The sequence below is a fragment of the Echeneis naucrates genome, chromosome 3, assembly GCF_900963305.1.
Source record: "Echeneis naucrates chromosome 3, fEcheNa1.1, whole genome shotgun sequence".
Classification (NCBI taxonomy): domain Eukaryota; kingdom Metazoa; phylum Chordata; class Actinopteri; order Carangiformes; family Echeneidae; genus Echeneis; species Echeneis naucrates.
In genome coordinates, this window is record NC_042513.1 from 14,671,324 (window position 1) to 14,686,490 (window position 15,167).

At 42.2% G+C, this 15,167-nt stretch overlaps 2 protein-coding genes across 5 annotated transcripts; both read left to right on the top strand.

Moving 5' to 3' along the window:
- The first annotated feature begins 336 nt into the window (after positions 1–336).
- On the top strand, positions 337–8,339 carry prc1b (protein regulator of cytokinesis 1b). Of its 4 annotated transcripts, none has more exons than XM_029498298.1 (15): positions 337–442; positions 657–789; positions 1,584–1,706; positions 1,811–2,044; positions 2,301–2,471; positions 4,085–4,234; positions 4,313–4,460; positions 4,554–4,690; positions 5,167–5,262; positions 5,350–5,496; positions 5,578–5,691; positions 5,873–5,986; positions 6,104–6,283; positions 6,442–6,476; positions 7,552–8,339. In XM_029498298.1, exons 1-15 carry the CDS (start codon positions 432–434, stop codon positions 7,598–7,600), a joined length of 1,842 nt encoding a protein of 613 aa, XP_029354158.1. In that variant the 5' UTR covers positions 337–431; the 3' UTR covers positions 7,601–8,339. The 4 variants fall into 4 exon arrangements, with proteins under 4 accessions (XP_029354158.1, XP_029354161.1, XP_029354159.1 ...); XM_029498301.1 differs by having other exon boundaries at positions 6,104–6,206; XM_029498299.1 differs by lacking the exon at positions 6,442–6,476.
- Positions 8,340–10,304: 1,965 nt separating this feature from the next.
- On the top strand, positions 10,305–13,476 carry ptpmt1 (protein tyrosine phosphatase mitochondrial 1). The gene is made up of 4 exons (XM_029498469.1): positions 10,305–10,624; positions 11,095–11,175; positions 11,991–12,182; positions 12,671–13,476. The coding sequence occupies exons 1-4, from the start codon at positions 10,478–10,480 to the stop codon at positions 12,797–12,799; spliced, it is 549 nt and encodes a 182-aa protein (XP_029354329.1). The 5' UTR covers positions 10,305–10,477; the 3' UTR covers positions 12,800–13,476.
- Positions 13,477–15,167: the final 1,691 nt, after the last annotated feature.

A 15,167-nucleotide genomic window follows, 5' to 3' on the forward strand; every position in this document is an offset into this window, starting at 1 on the left:
TTTCCTTCCTGTTCTGTTTTTTTATGATTATGTTGCAAATTGGATGTGTGTGTGTATGTGTGGAGAACCTTGCCTCATATCAATTTATGAATGAAATGAATGGAAAAACAGACGCACGGTGAAATGAACTCTGCAGTGAGACGATCCAATATTTGTCTTTGTTTGTATTCATGAGCTGGTCTGCGATGGGCGAAGCCATCTCTTGACTGGCTCGAAGAAGCGCCCCGCCCCGGCGGTCGGTCTCAGCGTACCACATCGAGCGCTCCCGCCGTGGCAGCCAATCACAGAGCAGACTGCGCGTATTTTGAAATGTGTGCAAACGGACTGCACTGAGAGCAGACGGCGGTGCGGAGCTCAGCCCCGAGTCTGTGGCAGGTGTCGGTCATTCGTACTGCAGAACCGATAAACACAGCTCTGTGTGGGACTCAACGATGAGAAAGAGGTAAGAGAAAAGACTTTTTTTTTTTTTTTTAATCGTCAGAGTGGGACCGTGTCAGACGATGTTGTTTCAACAGTAACGGCTAAAAGCGGTTAGCTAAACTAACGCTGCCGTCGGTTAGCTCGATCACAGCAGTCTGCTCTGCACCAACGATCTCCGTGTGTTGTGTCATGTAAAAAAAGTGTTGATACATGGACTGACCCGGTCTGTCCCGCAGCGAGGTGCTCGCAGCAGAGGCTGTGTCGTGCCTGAATAAAGCGATGTGCCATCTGAAGGAAATCTGGGAGGAGATCGGTATCCCTGAGGACCAGAGACTACAGAGGACTAACGTCGTCAAGAACCACATCAAGGTCAGGCTTCGGTTATTGACAGTAAGGTGCCATGATGTCAGACCTCCCGCCGCCTCCGCTCTGGAGTCGGTTTGTGAGCGGACAGCTCAGGGGAAAGCCAGGGGAAAGTTTACTGACATGACTGATCCTCCTTTTATTCACTGTCTGCTGCCACAGGGCGTTGGACATTCAACTGTTGACGCAGTTAAAGATCAGATTCACAGAAGTGGGAATTCATTGTTGTTGCTGTTGTTGTTTTTAGTGCTAACACAAAAACATCATACTGAACCTGAACCCAGGCATCAAGTCTGCATTAGATTTACACAGTGAATTTAAAGACAGTTTAAAGTACCTCTGAAATGTGTGAAGCACAGGGATTAGAAGCGGTGATCTAGTTCAAACTGTCTGAGATTGCTCTCTGGCCAAGACAGGTTTGCGATGGGGGGTGAAGCTTTACCCAGAATTAGGTGCATGAATGAAAGAGCTAAGGATGGGTGTGTTCTTTGGAAGAGGGGGGGGGGGTCCTAACACAGGAACATAAGGATTCTTCAGTGAAACTAGGCCACTGGAGAGTATTAGAGTTCTGCATGCCATGAATACACTGTAGCATGAGACCTCTGGTGACTGGTCAACAAAGACAGACTGTTACTACATAAATGTATATGACTGAGAGTATACACTTACATGATTGGTTTGCAAAGACCAGCATTTATCTTCTCCAGACTGACCATCACAGTAATAATATATTGGAAACTGTAGAGCAACTGCACATATTCATCTCCATATGCTGATTTGTTTGACTGTTTGGCCACCAGAGCTTACTAGAGATGATGATCAAAGAAGAGGAGTCTCTGAGGAAGAGACTCATAAGCAGCATTCAGACATGCAGGACAGAAATGGAGAAACTTTGCCTGGAACTTCAGCTGGCTATGTTTGAGGTAACAATTTTATTACAGATTACAGACTTTAACAATACTTAAAGAGCTTAAGAAAATCCTTTTTTTGACTTGAATTTCTTTTCTTCTCTTCTGTGTATGTTCAGGAAGAGGAAGGTATTAGCATGCTACAACAAGAGAAAAACATCCGCACCCAGGTGGAGGCTCTGGCAAAAGAGAAGACTCGGCGGATGCAGCAGCTGAAGGCTCTGCTGGAGCAGGACCAGGACCTGTGTGACATCCTCTGCTCCATGCCTTATGGCATCACTCCAGACTCTGTGCCGTCACTGGAGCAACTGGAGGACTTTGGCCAGCATATCACCAACCAAAAAGTAGAGAAGGTTAGTCACTGTGTCTCCAGAGACCAAATCAGAGAAGTCTTCTCTGTGCTTCAGTAGTCAGAAAGTGATGGACAAATCAAACCTTATAAAGCCATGGCATTTTATCTCTATTTGGGCTGAAAATTCTTTGTGCTCCAAACACAACTACAGTGACATTTGGTGCTTCATGACTGAGGCCAAGGCACTGTAGTATCTTTTTGACTAACAAAGTCTAATCTGTCTTCTCACTAGAGGGTCTGCTGCTTTTACTTTTCAGGCAAAGAGACATGCTGAATTCATGGACCTCAAAAAGCAGATCACCCTCTGCATGGAGGAGCTGGACCACATCCCTGAGACCAGTTTTGAGAAGGATGTGGTTTGTGAGGATGAGAACTCCTTTTGTCTCTCCAGAGATAATATTACAGCTCTCAAGCTACTTGTGTGCCAGGTGAGTTTTTCCAATACTATCACAGCATAACATTAAAAGGCCTTCAAGTCTTTGTCTTAGTCTGACTTGACTCTAGATATCACCAGCAAAAGTGGCAGATGAGAATTGATCTGTAAACACGGAAGTACAACAGTAATATAGTCAAGAATAATATATGTTACAGAATCAGATTTTATTGCCAGGTATGTGTAAATATACTAGGGAATGTGACTCTGGTGTTTCAATCTTGTACATGTTAAGGGAAACGTGAAAACTGGCAGTAGAAGCTGTTCAGCTCTTCTGCCAGTTGTTTGAGCCCTGTAGGGTGGGGAGATGGGCTCCTGTCATTGATCATGTCCTGCAGGCCTCTTCACACTGAAGCAAGGTCACTGGCTGAGAATTTGCACTTCAGCTTCTCAGAGGAGCTCCTTTTAGCCGCTCCGATTTCTGATTGTACAGGGTACGGTCTCCACTTCTGTAGGCCTCCTCCTTGGTCTGGTGCAGTTTCCACAGTTTGGTGTTAAACCACGGTTTGTTGTTGTATGTGCAGAAGGTTTTGGTCTGCACATGAGTCCTCACAGAAACTGAGATCCATCGCTGCAGTTTCAAAGACACTCCAATCAGTGTAGTCAAAGCAAGCCTGTAACTCCAGTTTTGACTCAGCAGTCCGTCTCTTCACCGTCCTCACTGCAAGCTTTGCAGATTTTAACCTCTGCCTGTAGGTTAGGATAAGATGGACCATGTAGCGTGGGGAACAGAGTGGTAGGAGTCCTTCAGAGCAACATAACAATGGTCCACAGTGCTAGTGTTCCTGGTGGGACACGTGCTGCCTGTACTTAGAGAGTTCTTGGCTGAGGTTTGCGCTGTTAAAATCCCACAGTATGATGAGCAGGGAGTCTGGATGTTTTCTCTCCACGTCTCTTACCTGGTCAGCCAGGTGTTGTAACACCTCTGTTACACAGGCCTGAGGTGGAATGTCGACACTGAACAGGATAAATGAGGAGAACTTCCCCAAAGCATAAAAAAGGTCTGCAGTTTATGAAAAGGGACTCCAAGTGAGGGCTGCATGATTTCTTCAATACTGTGACATCGGTACACCAACCTTTTGTTGATGTAAAAGCACATTACGCCCCCACACCCCACCCTGTTTTCCCCAAGAGCTCTGTGATTTGGTCCGCTCAGAAAAGCTGGAAGTCCAGCAAATGGAGAGAAGAGTCCAGGATGTGCTCAGTGAGCCAGGTTTCACTGAAGCACAGGGCAGCGGAGAGATGAAAGTCTGAGTTCTTGGAGTTCATCAGCAGCAGTTTGTCCATTTTGTTGGCCAGGGAGCGGACATTAGCCAGGTGTATCACCAGGAGTGTAGTGCATGGTCCTCGCTGCCTCGGATTTAGGAGAGCTCTTGTGTGTTTCTGTATACTTAGGAGGGTCAGATTTAATTCTGTGAATCCTATATAGGGCCTGTGTCAAACTTAAGGCCCTTTAACGATACAGGAAAAGGGTTTGATGATCATGTTTATCCAGTTAAATGTGTATCAAAAGTAGCACAGGTCTGCCAACCAGTTTAGTTGAACGGATGAGTCTAAACCAATGGACATAGTCACTCCTGCCACTTTCCTTCCACACTGACATTGCAGCTGGAGGAACGTAAGGCAGAGAATGAGGCGGCATGTGAGACTCACAGGGAGAAGATACAGCAACTGTGGGACCGACTGCAGATTCCCCAGGAGGAGAGGGAGACCTTTAATGAACACATGGTCTCATCCAAGAGGAGGAACCTTGAAGTGGTGAGAAAACTCTCAGAGAAACACAAAGATGCACTTTACTGATAACTTGGGATAACTGGTTGCTGTTTTCTTCTTTAGTTAAAAGGAGAAGTTCAGCGCCTGGAAGAGCTCAAACTGCTGAACATCCGCAACGTCACAGACGCCATCCGCTCCGAGATCGCTGTATTTTGGGAAAAGTGCTTCCTCAGCACTGACCAGCGGCAGGCCTTTGTGCCATACTTTAGCGGTGGGTTTACTTGCTCAGTTTTAGTTGGTTTTAACTTACTCATACTTATGAGTGTACAGGTGATGAGGCTAAAGCTGTAACTGACTAATCTAGAGGATTTTACCGAGGAGCTGTTGAGTCTGCACGATGCTGAGATCCTGCGCTTGAAGCAGCATTATGAAGATCACAAAGAGCTTTTTGAGGGAGTTCACCAATGGGAAGAGAGCTGGAGACTCTTCCAAGAGCTGGAGGTCAGCATCAAGAACACGTGTTCCATAAAAGTAATTTGAAATTTGCCAATGGAATAATGAAGTAAAATGAAAAGTGTGAGGCAGAAATTATCAGGCAGTCAGATTCCTGAAGAAAGTGGAGCTGGCTGCTCTCAGCCATTGTACTGACAGATTTTCTATTTTTGCTCATATATTTCTAACAATTTGTCTGGAAGCTGATAAGCCACAGGAAATTGCTTTGTAGAGATGTCAAACAGCAGTTGGAAGTTATGAAATTTCCCTGTCCTTCCACCAAAGAGCACTGACAAGTTAATAATTAACAAACAAAATGTTTTTTTTTACCTTTCATTAAAAAAAGAAAGCCTTTTTAATGTTATCATTATCAGAGTAGCACTTTATTTGCTTCATGCTTCACCTTCTTTGGTTGTATGGCTGCTTATTGGATAGAAATGCAATATTAAGGTAATAATGTCAAACTTTAATCTTTTTGTTCTTAGAAAAAAGCCACAGATCCAACTAGATTCACAAACAGAGGAGGGAATCTCCTCAAAGAGGAGAAACAGAGGTCTGAGCTGCATAAAAGCTTGCCCAAGGTAAGACATTAAGGCCACCAGCTTTTCTTTCCATACCAATGATAACTTCAGCATTGACAGTCATGACATTGTGTTTTTGTTTTTTAGCTTGAAAAGAAACTGAAAGCCCAAATTGACACATGGGAAAGTGAAGAGGGTCGGCAGTTTCTTGTGAATGGCCAGAAGTTTCTGCAGTATGTAGAGGAACAGTGGGAGCTGCACCGAATTGAGAAAGAAAAGGAGAAACTCGAACGGGTAAATAAGTTGCCTTTCTAGCATTATTCTTTGTGTTTTCTGAGAAGTATATTGACACTTGTCTTTACTGACTGTAAACAGCAACTGAAGAAGAGCAAACAGACTGAGGAAGATATGCTGTATGGCACAGCAGTGCGGACCCCAACTAAGCGCAGATTCCTGGGCACTAACACACCAAATAAAACACGAAGGATGGTAAAGTCTTATGTTTTTGCCTCACATTTCCAGTTAAGGTTGAATTAAACTCAATTCAAATTCCTCCCCCACACTAAGGAAATTACTCTCTTATTTCTTTATTATTTACCTATAGATTTATATAATTATGTTAGTGATCTTTGCATGCTGACTCTAACACATTCTTTTTGTCTCTCATCAGTTTAACGCAACTTCCAGTATTTCTAGTGGCACCTCCAACAGCACCATGCGCTCTGTCTATGGTGGGACTGTCTGTCGCTCACCTGTACCCCGCCCACCTCTCTCAGCAAACAAGGTTGGTTTCATTTAAAGATTTCAGTACAAGTTGTATATGTATTATTACTGTTGTGGCATTAAAGAGAATACTGGTCCCTGCTTTTCTGACCTTTTTCTCCTGCTGCTTGTCCTTCAGGGTTCAGGAACACGGACGCCAGGAAGCAGTAAGCCCCCCCACCCACAGCTAAGGGGCTTTAACAAGGAGAACGAGGCCCATTTCAAGGGGAGCCCGATGAGGGGTGCGTTGCTGACACCTGCCAGTCCACAACGTAACTTCAGCATAGCTTCTGTTGCCAGCACATATTCAGAATTTGTGGTAATTTACACTTTTGTCTCAAATTTTTTTGCAATGCTCTTTTTTTTTTTTTGTTTATTTTTATTTTATTTATTTTTTCAGTGCCACAACACATTTGAATGTGATATAGGCATTTTATGGTGATTTACAAATGCTAATGATGTAAATTTATATTATAGAGGGACTTGGTCAACACTGAATCTGTTCAGTCAAGGTGTGTTTGGACCACTAAAACCTGGTTTGATGCTTACTAATCTTTTAATCTCAATTGCATGCATCTAATCAAAGGAATGATTACTCAGCTCACAGCTTTGGCATGTTGCTTTAGTGTTACCTTACTCAATGTTTACTTTTAGCCATAGAAATCAAGGGAGGACTCTTCTGTTTGTAAAGCAAAGTCATATTTTATTGAAGTCTCTGAAAACCGCCTTTCTCACTTAATTTATTAGCTCAGTTAGTGTTTTCCTGGTGTCAGTCTCTATTTCCAACTTTTCTTCAGTACACTATAATGCTCATTAATTTAATATATTATGTAAATGAGGGTCCCATTTAGAGGAAAATGGGGTTTGTCATAGTGTGCGGTACAGTCTGTGTTATTAACAGACTGTACTACGCAGGTGGACGTGTGTAGCGCAGCACCAACTTCTCCTGACATGTCCTTTTTTTTGCTGAGGGAAGTTTTTCCAACACCCTACGCCAAACCAAGTCCACTTAAACTATTCTGTTGATTTACAGTAGTTTTTGATTTCTGTATCAATAGCATCCATCCATCCATCTACCGCTTTTCCGTTTCCGGGTCACACATTTGTTTTGTGTTTTTTAACTGCACCAAAATTGATGCAAAAATCCAATGGTCTACTCAATTACACTTCCAAAATTAGGGCTGCAAGATTAAATCTATGAATATAACATTTGTGGACAATTTAGGGTGTTAGTTGTACAGGCATTACTTCAGAGCCCTGAGAGTATTTCTCAACTCTCACTAGACGTGTACATTGAGAAGCAAATGACCAAACAACAAGATATTGACTCACAAGATGGTGTCGTACGTTGAGCCAATACTTCACTGCGTTTAAACAGAAGGTAGATAATTTGATGAAGCCTTGTTTATCTGTTAGTTTGTGTGATTGCCTTCTCACTAATTCATGTTAACATTCTTCAGTGTGTTGTTTCATCATGATTAGCAAAAGATAAGAGCTTATTTGGATGATGGTAGTCTTTCGTCTTCCTTGTATAGTTGCCATTGTTGTACGGAACCAACTTTGACAGCTACTCTTGTGTTTCCACAGCGAGACCTGTCCAAGGCCTCTAACACCAAGGTCCAGCACAACGTCTTGAACTCCACCAGTACCAATCTTTGATCCCTGCATCAGCTAAAGTATCATAGTCCTTCCAATGAAGTCCTGATCTGCTGCAAGATAGATCAACTACCAGTCACTGCTACCTGTTTTTATGTGTAAATTAAGGTAATAATATATGAAGTTTCAAGTAAGTCAACAAAGGACAAGGAATCAGTTGCCGATAACTGACTCTGTGCTCAGTCTCTTAGTGTCGCTAAAGAGGAAAAAAAAAAGTTTAACTAACACTAAATTGGCTCTGGTTCTGCCAGTTACTGAGGCATTAAAAGGTTGTCTGCATCTAGTACTGCAGTATTGTTTTTGTTTTCATATTTTTTTTATAAATTGAGCCTCCTGAAGTTATGCAATCTGGGGTTACAGGCCAAATGTTTTATGAATACTTTGCACTTTGTTTTTAGAAAATATAGCAGCACATGGTGTGTAATTTTACACATACTCACACTGTTCCTTCCAAACCCTGTTTTTATACCTAAATGTCTGTGTATATATTTCAGTATCCTCTGTACTCTTCTTTCTACTTGACTGCTCTAAAAAATGTATTTGTTTAAACAGATTAAGATGTTAAAATGTGCCATCCATTATTGCTGTACAGCAGTTCAAGTATAGTTAAATCACATGGATTCAGTACACTATCATGGCTGATTTTGGAAAAGCATGACAAAATATATTAAAGGTATTTGCTTTGGAAAGAATCTTTTCCCTTATAAATATCTGACCAAACTCACATTGTCTCTTGTTGTGCCAAATGCGTTATTTTTGTGTGTGAGAGTAAATACTGTGCAACTTTTTATTTTTAATCAGTAAACTTCAGCTCACTCAGTTTTACCTAAATCTGATTTGTATGTTCTATGAGAAAAAAAGCTCACCAACAAAACCTAAAGTTGGCAAAATATTTCTGGGTCAGCCATGAACAAGCAATATAATGTATATAATGGGAGCCAAAGCATGGATTACAAAATCTTTTCAGTAGATAAACTGTGACCTTAGTGCCAGCAGATTCCCCTGGTGGACCGGAATGTCATAAGGCTTGTATGTAAACTAACAAACAGTGACTCATTCTCCAAGCAGATCAAATCAGTGGGGTGGTTGATTACAATGTGTTCAACGATAGAAGTCAACATTTAAATTGAGTCTGAAAACCTGAAACTACACTTGCGAATCTGTCTCCAGTCTGAGTCTTCAGGGATGTTTATTAAACCTTGACACCAAGAGCAGCAAATTTCAATTCAGATCATTTCTGGTCATTTAGGTTTAGTCAGTGCTGGGTTAGGGTTAAACTGTGGTTGGCTTTATGTAACGCCAATATGGCTTGGGGGTTTCACTTTGCTTGGATCTGATCACCAGATGTAGGTTTTGGTTTTTCATTTATTCATTCATTCATCCATTAAATACTTATCTGTTTCTGGTTAACGGGGGATGCTGGAGCCAGGTGGGGTACACCCTGTATGGGTCGCCAGTCCATCAGGGGCGTTGGTTTTTCTTAACTTATTAATGACTCCACCAGGCTTTGGGTTTAGATTATTCCACCATATCTAGACTGTACATATTTGGACAATTGCACATTTATTCTTCATATTCTTTCTCAATTTAAAATAAAATGATGGTCCACAATATTCAAATGTGAAATCTTAGCTTTAATTTGAGTAGATTTACCTTGTTATTGTCAGAACTCTATGAGATATAGCACACTGCGCAGCAAGGAGAAAAGACTATAGATTCACATGTTGCAAACCACTGATTAACCTCAAAGGCAGCACAGAAGAATAAACCATTTATATAAAAATGAATTTATTGAAATTATTAAAATAGAATTGTTGCGGAAAAAGTGAAAATAATGGCCCAAACAAGCTTTAAAACATGAGGCTAACAGCTCAAGCATGCACAGTAACACAGATGAGTCCACTGCTGCTGGGAGAATAAATGGATGAATGTAAATGTGCCTATGAGCAATGGTCCTAAACATAAAGTCAAAACCACCAAAGGCATTTCCAGGGTGAACAAATTGATTAGCTGATTCCACTCAGTTTGCCAAATTCCTCACCTGATTTCAATCATGTTGGACTGTGTTCCAGACCAGACTAAAGACAGAGACCCCACAACAAGCAAGAACTGGAGGTGTATCCAGTGAAAGCCTGGCAGACTATTACCAGTAAAGACACTAATCAATCTAGTTAATCTAAACTGTAAACTCACAGGACCACTGCGTGTTAAAGGGGTGCTTGTATTATCCAAGCACAGTGTTAACTACACCTGTAGTCCATTAAGTGTTGGGTTACATCCCAGAGCACTGTCTATATACTATTACATGTCTGAGGCACAACTTTAATATTATGGTATATCACATAGTTTACTATACGGACAGGCAAATGTCTTTCGATGTGTATTTTGGAATTTTTTGCCGTAAAAATACTGTTTTTTTGTCCATTTGTCCATAATATTATTAGAAATAAGAAGAATAATAAGTATGGACAAGATTAAGTAGTGCCTCGTGCTATGCACAGAGGCCACTACGAAGTAGTGTCCTCTGTGCTTATAGCCCGTGGCACTAAATAAAAGCTGTGACAAACACAATGGCATAGAGGACGACCTTGGGACTATCAGAATAAAAGTCAAGGGGAATTTACTGTGAAGGATCCGCGCCGGAAGTGGTGTGTAGCGCTGGGCGGGCTTCCGGAGGAGGAGGAGCGTGTTATCCGGCTGATCGGTCAGCCTCACAGACGGGCCGAGGCAGCGATGACACGCTGATTTCGGTACCGGTGTCCTCAGACAGCTCGGCACAGCCTGCACAGCCTCACAGACGGGCCGAGGCAGCGATGACAAGCTGATTTCGGTACCGGTGTCCTCAGACAGCTCAGCCATGTCCGCAGCGTTGGCCAGGCTGCTCTTCTACCCGACCCTGGCCTACAATGTTGTCATGGAGAAGGTGTCGTCCAGGCGCTGGTTCGACCGGGTGGACGACACGGTGGTCCTGGGAGCTCTGCCCTTCAGATCCATGACCAAACAGGTCAGACCGGATCACAGCAGCCTCTCTAAGTCTCTCTATCTCGGTCCAGAGGCTGGGAGAGGAAGCTTCGGGTGATCTACTACAGTACACGTCCAACTACGCGCTAAATCCTCTGATTTCTGTTTCTGATTCGGCTGCTGAGGGGGAAGTTCAGGGAAATTCAATTGGCACCACTGATCCTCGTTAGGTTTTCTTCTTTCTGTTTCAAATGGTTTGAACATCCCGGTTACTGGGTTAAGACTTAGAAATCAAGTCGATAGTTGTCAAAGCTTTTATCAATGGAAATGAAGAGTCCTCTTTTGTTTTCCATTTAAGCCCAAAGAAGTGTTTTTTGCTCCGGACCACAAAGCTGAAACTGTAGTTTAAACCATCTTAACGTAGAATAGCAAAAGAAGACTGAGTGGGACATCAATTTAATATGCATAGTGAAAAGTTTGTAATCAGCATGAGTTTCTCTGTCTGCTCTACAGTTGGTAGAAACAGAGAACATTCGAGGGGTCATCACCATGAATGAGATGTACGAGACTAAATATTTCTGCAACTCAGCTGAGGTATGTCTACATTACTTCTCTGGACGTTCTTGAATGTTAAGATAGAGAAGTGTCTTGTGTGAAGTGAGTATTTGTTGTATTTGGTGACCAACTTTCAGCGTGTCATTGTTAAAGTTTTATTATAGCATACATATACTCCAAACTCCTGTCAATCCTTCCAGCTTCTTTTCTGTTTTGCATGGTATATGACAATATACTGCTTGTCGTGGATTTTTAGACTCGTCAACAAAAAAAGATATCTGCAGAGTTTACCTTTGGTTCTTGAATGCATTTACTATTAATTTGGCAGTAAATAACAATAATTATATCTTTCATTATATTAAACATTGTATATTTTTATTTCGTATATCTTTTATGAGTTTAATTTGACTCAATAAAAAATTTTCAATATGAAATTATATTTATTATAAAGCTTCAGTGACTGCTTTGTTGTGACAGTTCAGGCTCAGTTTCTGAATACAGACTGTGTGTATTTTTCTGTCCACTGAGCTGGTTCATACTTTCACAGTATTATATAGAACCTAGACCAGATTTAGAATCAAAGACCACATGGAGGTCTACCTGCAGACTGTATGGTCTTTTAGCAGTAACCAAACTTTTGGAACAGGGGCTGATAATGGTTAATCTCGAAGTGTGAGATAACCACAGTTTTCGAATCTCATGATAAACATATTCTCTATAGATGCCAACTAAGTGGAGACTCGGACTACCTTGAGCTACGCACTGCTTTTTAACACTGTGAAAAGACAGGGCTGGCTCATCCATTACATATTGCAAGGTAAATACCTCTGTCATGCTTTTGATGCTGGATGCAGGAGTGGCGGGCTGCAGGGGTAGAACAGCTGAGGCTGAGCACTGTTGACCTGACCGGTGTCCCCAGCCTGGAGAACCTGCACCGAGGCGTTGAGTTCGCCCTGCAGCACAGAGAACAGGGAACCAGTGTTTACATCCACTGTAAGGCTGGACGCTCCCGCAGCGCCACCCTGGCTGCTGCTTACCTCATCAAGGTCAGTACACAACAGCAAGGAGGCTGAATTATCATCTCCAACCCCAGACATAATTTTTAAATAGATGTTTCACGCATAAAGTGTTAAAATAAAAGCCAACTACAGTGTAATGGAATGCAGTGTAACATCCCTACAGTAACTGAGCTGCAGTGGAGGGATGGTAATATAAAAAGCACAGTAAGCAATCGAATCATGGTGGCACAGTGTTACCATTTTTCCACGGGACCTCACAGCAAGGTATAGTACTGTACCTTGAAGGTAAATGAGCCACAAAGCACAAAAACAGACTGTGCCCTTTAATTTTCTGCTAACACACTGATTAAAAATGTTTCATTTTCTTTAGCAACTTCACACTAAAGGTCTGGTTTGAATTAGCAATACATGTTGAAATGTGATGGTTAAACCTGACAGCCATGGCTTCACGAGTTTCTGTCCAGCCATTGAGCCAGAGATATTTTCTCTCTGACATAGTTCTTTTCCCCTGACAGTTACACTGCTGGACTCCAGAGGAGGCCTGTAAGATGCTGATGTCTGTACGACCCCACATCCTTGTGCGTGCTGCTCAGTTGGAGATGCTGAGAAAATATTACCAGCAGGTGTGTGGGCAGTCAAGCTGAGAGTGCAAGGCAACTGATCGACCTTCATCATGTTCCTGCCAGCAGCAGAAAGACTGGACTCAAAGCCTTCTTTAAATAGACAAAGACCTGAAGTGAACCTGTGCTCATAGCAATCATATCAATCAATCCACCATTTTAAAATGTACGCCCACTGAATAATAAATGCCAAACATGTTAGCTGTTCAAACCAAACCATGCTTTTAATACTAATTCATAAAGCTCTTATTTGCAAATTGCAGATTTTAGCATTTAGTTCATTGCCACAGCCAAGGAACACTCTTAAACATTATTTTTGTACTTTGAGCATTTTCATTTCAGAATACTTGAGATTTCAAAGTGACAATAAGTGTCAACAGAGCTCAGTGACTAAAACCATGTTTTTCTTTTCTTTGTCTTTGCCTGACTCTAGTTTCAGCACTCTAACTAAAACCTATTAAAACATAGATTTTATTTCTAAAATGTGTGAAACTGAATATGCTCAAGCATATTTTAAGAGGGACATTTTGTGCTTTCTTATTTTAGATTTTAGATCATTATCCTAGTCCAACCAGAGAATCAACACATAACGCATCTGCAGTGACACAGCAAAACAGACATGACATGATTCGTGGTTATTGACTTTTCTGTATATTGTCCTCTGGTGCCTGATCATTTAAAAAATATATGTTCAATGAAAACAGTAAATTGGTGTTTATACTCCTTTCTTTTTTTATACGTAACTATTACTGGCAAATACATTTGTGTATACATGCATGAAAGCTGTTTTAATAATGCAAAACATAAACATCTGAAAAGGAACTCAAGAACTGTGCGCAAGTGACGCACCAGCACCGTTCAGTTATTCCAAAGGATAGTGAGTGTCATAGACGTGATTTACCGGGGGAGGGCTGTTGGAACAGGAACAATCCAGGACCAGATTTGGAAACCTCTGGTCTAGTTTCTAGTCTTTGGGGGGGTCTGGTCCAGGTTCTAGTCTGTACAAAACAATATTTTGTATGGATACATGAAGCACAGTCTCAAACTCCGGGTGGTCTGTGGGGGGTCCGGTCTCTGCTGGTTGTGCTGTGTGCTACCTCATGTTGCTGTCTCTTCTATTCACCTTGATTAGTAGACTGTCCTGTGTGCTCCATGTCTACTTCCTCCTCTGCCTCCTTTTATGATTGTACTTGAATTAGTCAGTTAGAATCGCGGCTCCGCACTTTAGCTAGCCCAGCTTATGCTAGTGTAGCTAGCTATAAAGCTAAGTCTGTTTCACCTTAGCTTGGTTCGTGGACGCTGGTAACCATGGTAACTAGCAGTCCGGGCTAAGGGGAGAGGCGGAGTAGTTGAACACATGGACCGGCTTTATTCAGCTCTTTACTTCCTTCAGCATCACAACACAGGACTTTTAGGAGTTTCATCACACTGCCTATAAAGCCTACAGAGGCTACAGCTGGAGTTACTTCTCACACCATTCACAGGAGAGAGGGACAAACACGCTTTTCTGCAAGCGTACACACAACACAACACAACACGGCTACGTGCTGACTACGTCACACATTACCCACAAGCCCACCTCCTTAAAGGGGAATGCTCAGGCCGGTCACACTGACCAGCGGCCACATGTGAATGAGAGACTGAGGACAGAAGACCCAGAGTCTGATCCCCTAAAGTGGAGCTGTGTGGATATTAACCAGCTGTTTTAGCACAAAATCTCATGTGCCACAAGTATCAGCATACAATTCAATATACGTCCCCATTGCTGAGCCTGTTTTTTGTTTGTGGACCTTTCATCATCTTATCTCCACAAAAATGAGCTGTTTGTCTGTCATGTTGGAAGGAAAGCAGATTGCAGTGTGAAGGTGAGGCAGCATGTCTCTGTGTGTCTTAGTGTTTGTCTGTTGTGTGAGTGATGCATGTAAGTGAATTTCCCTCAGAATAAATAAAGTAGATATTCGTCATTTATTTCCCAGTTCCCAGTTTGGGATGGAAATGAAAAATACAGATGGAGGATGGTGATCTACCGATTTTTTTTCCATCTGCGTAGCATAGTGGCGTAGTGGTTAGCGCTACGCCACCAAGTCGGTCGGTTTGATTCCCGGTAGGGGCAGAGGGGCAGTTGGTGAGGAGGGATGGTGTGCAAGGAAAAGCAGATAGTTAGCAGACAGATGGTAAACAGGACCAGACCAGAGAGACACGATTCAGTTTCCGAACCCGGCTGTTTTAGTAATTGGCTTAATATGGTTAGTATTATGATACGGTGCCTAATATTCAAAAGTAAAATACAGATACTCAAGTAAATTTACTTTGTTACTGTCCACCCCTGACAGGAGGTATGCTGTTACCACTCACCAGTCAAATAATCAGTCAGCTGAACCAAAGTTGGTCC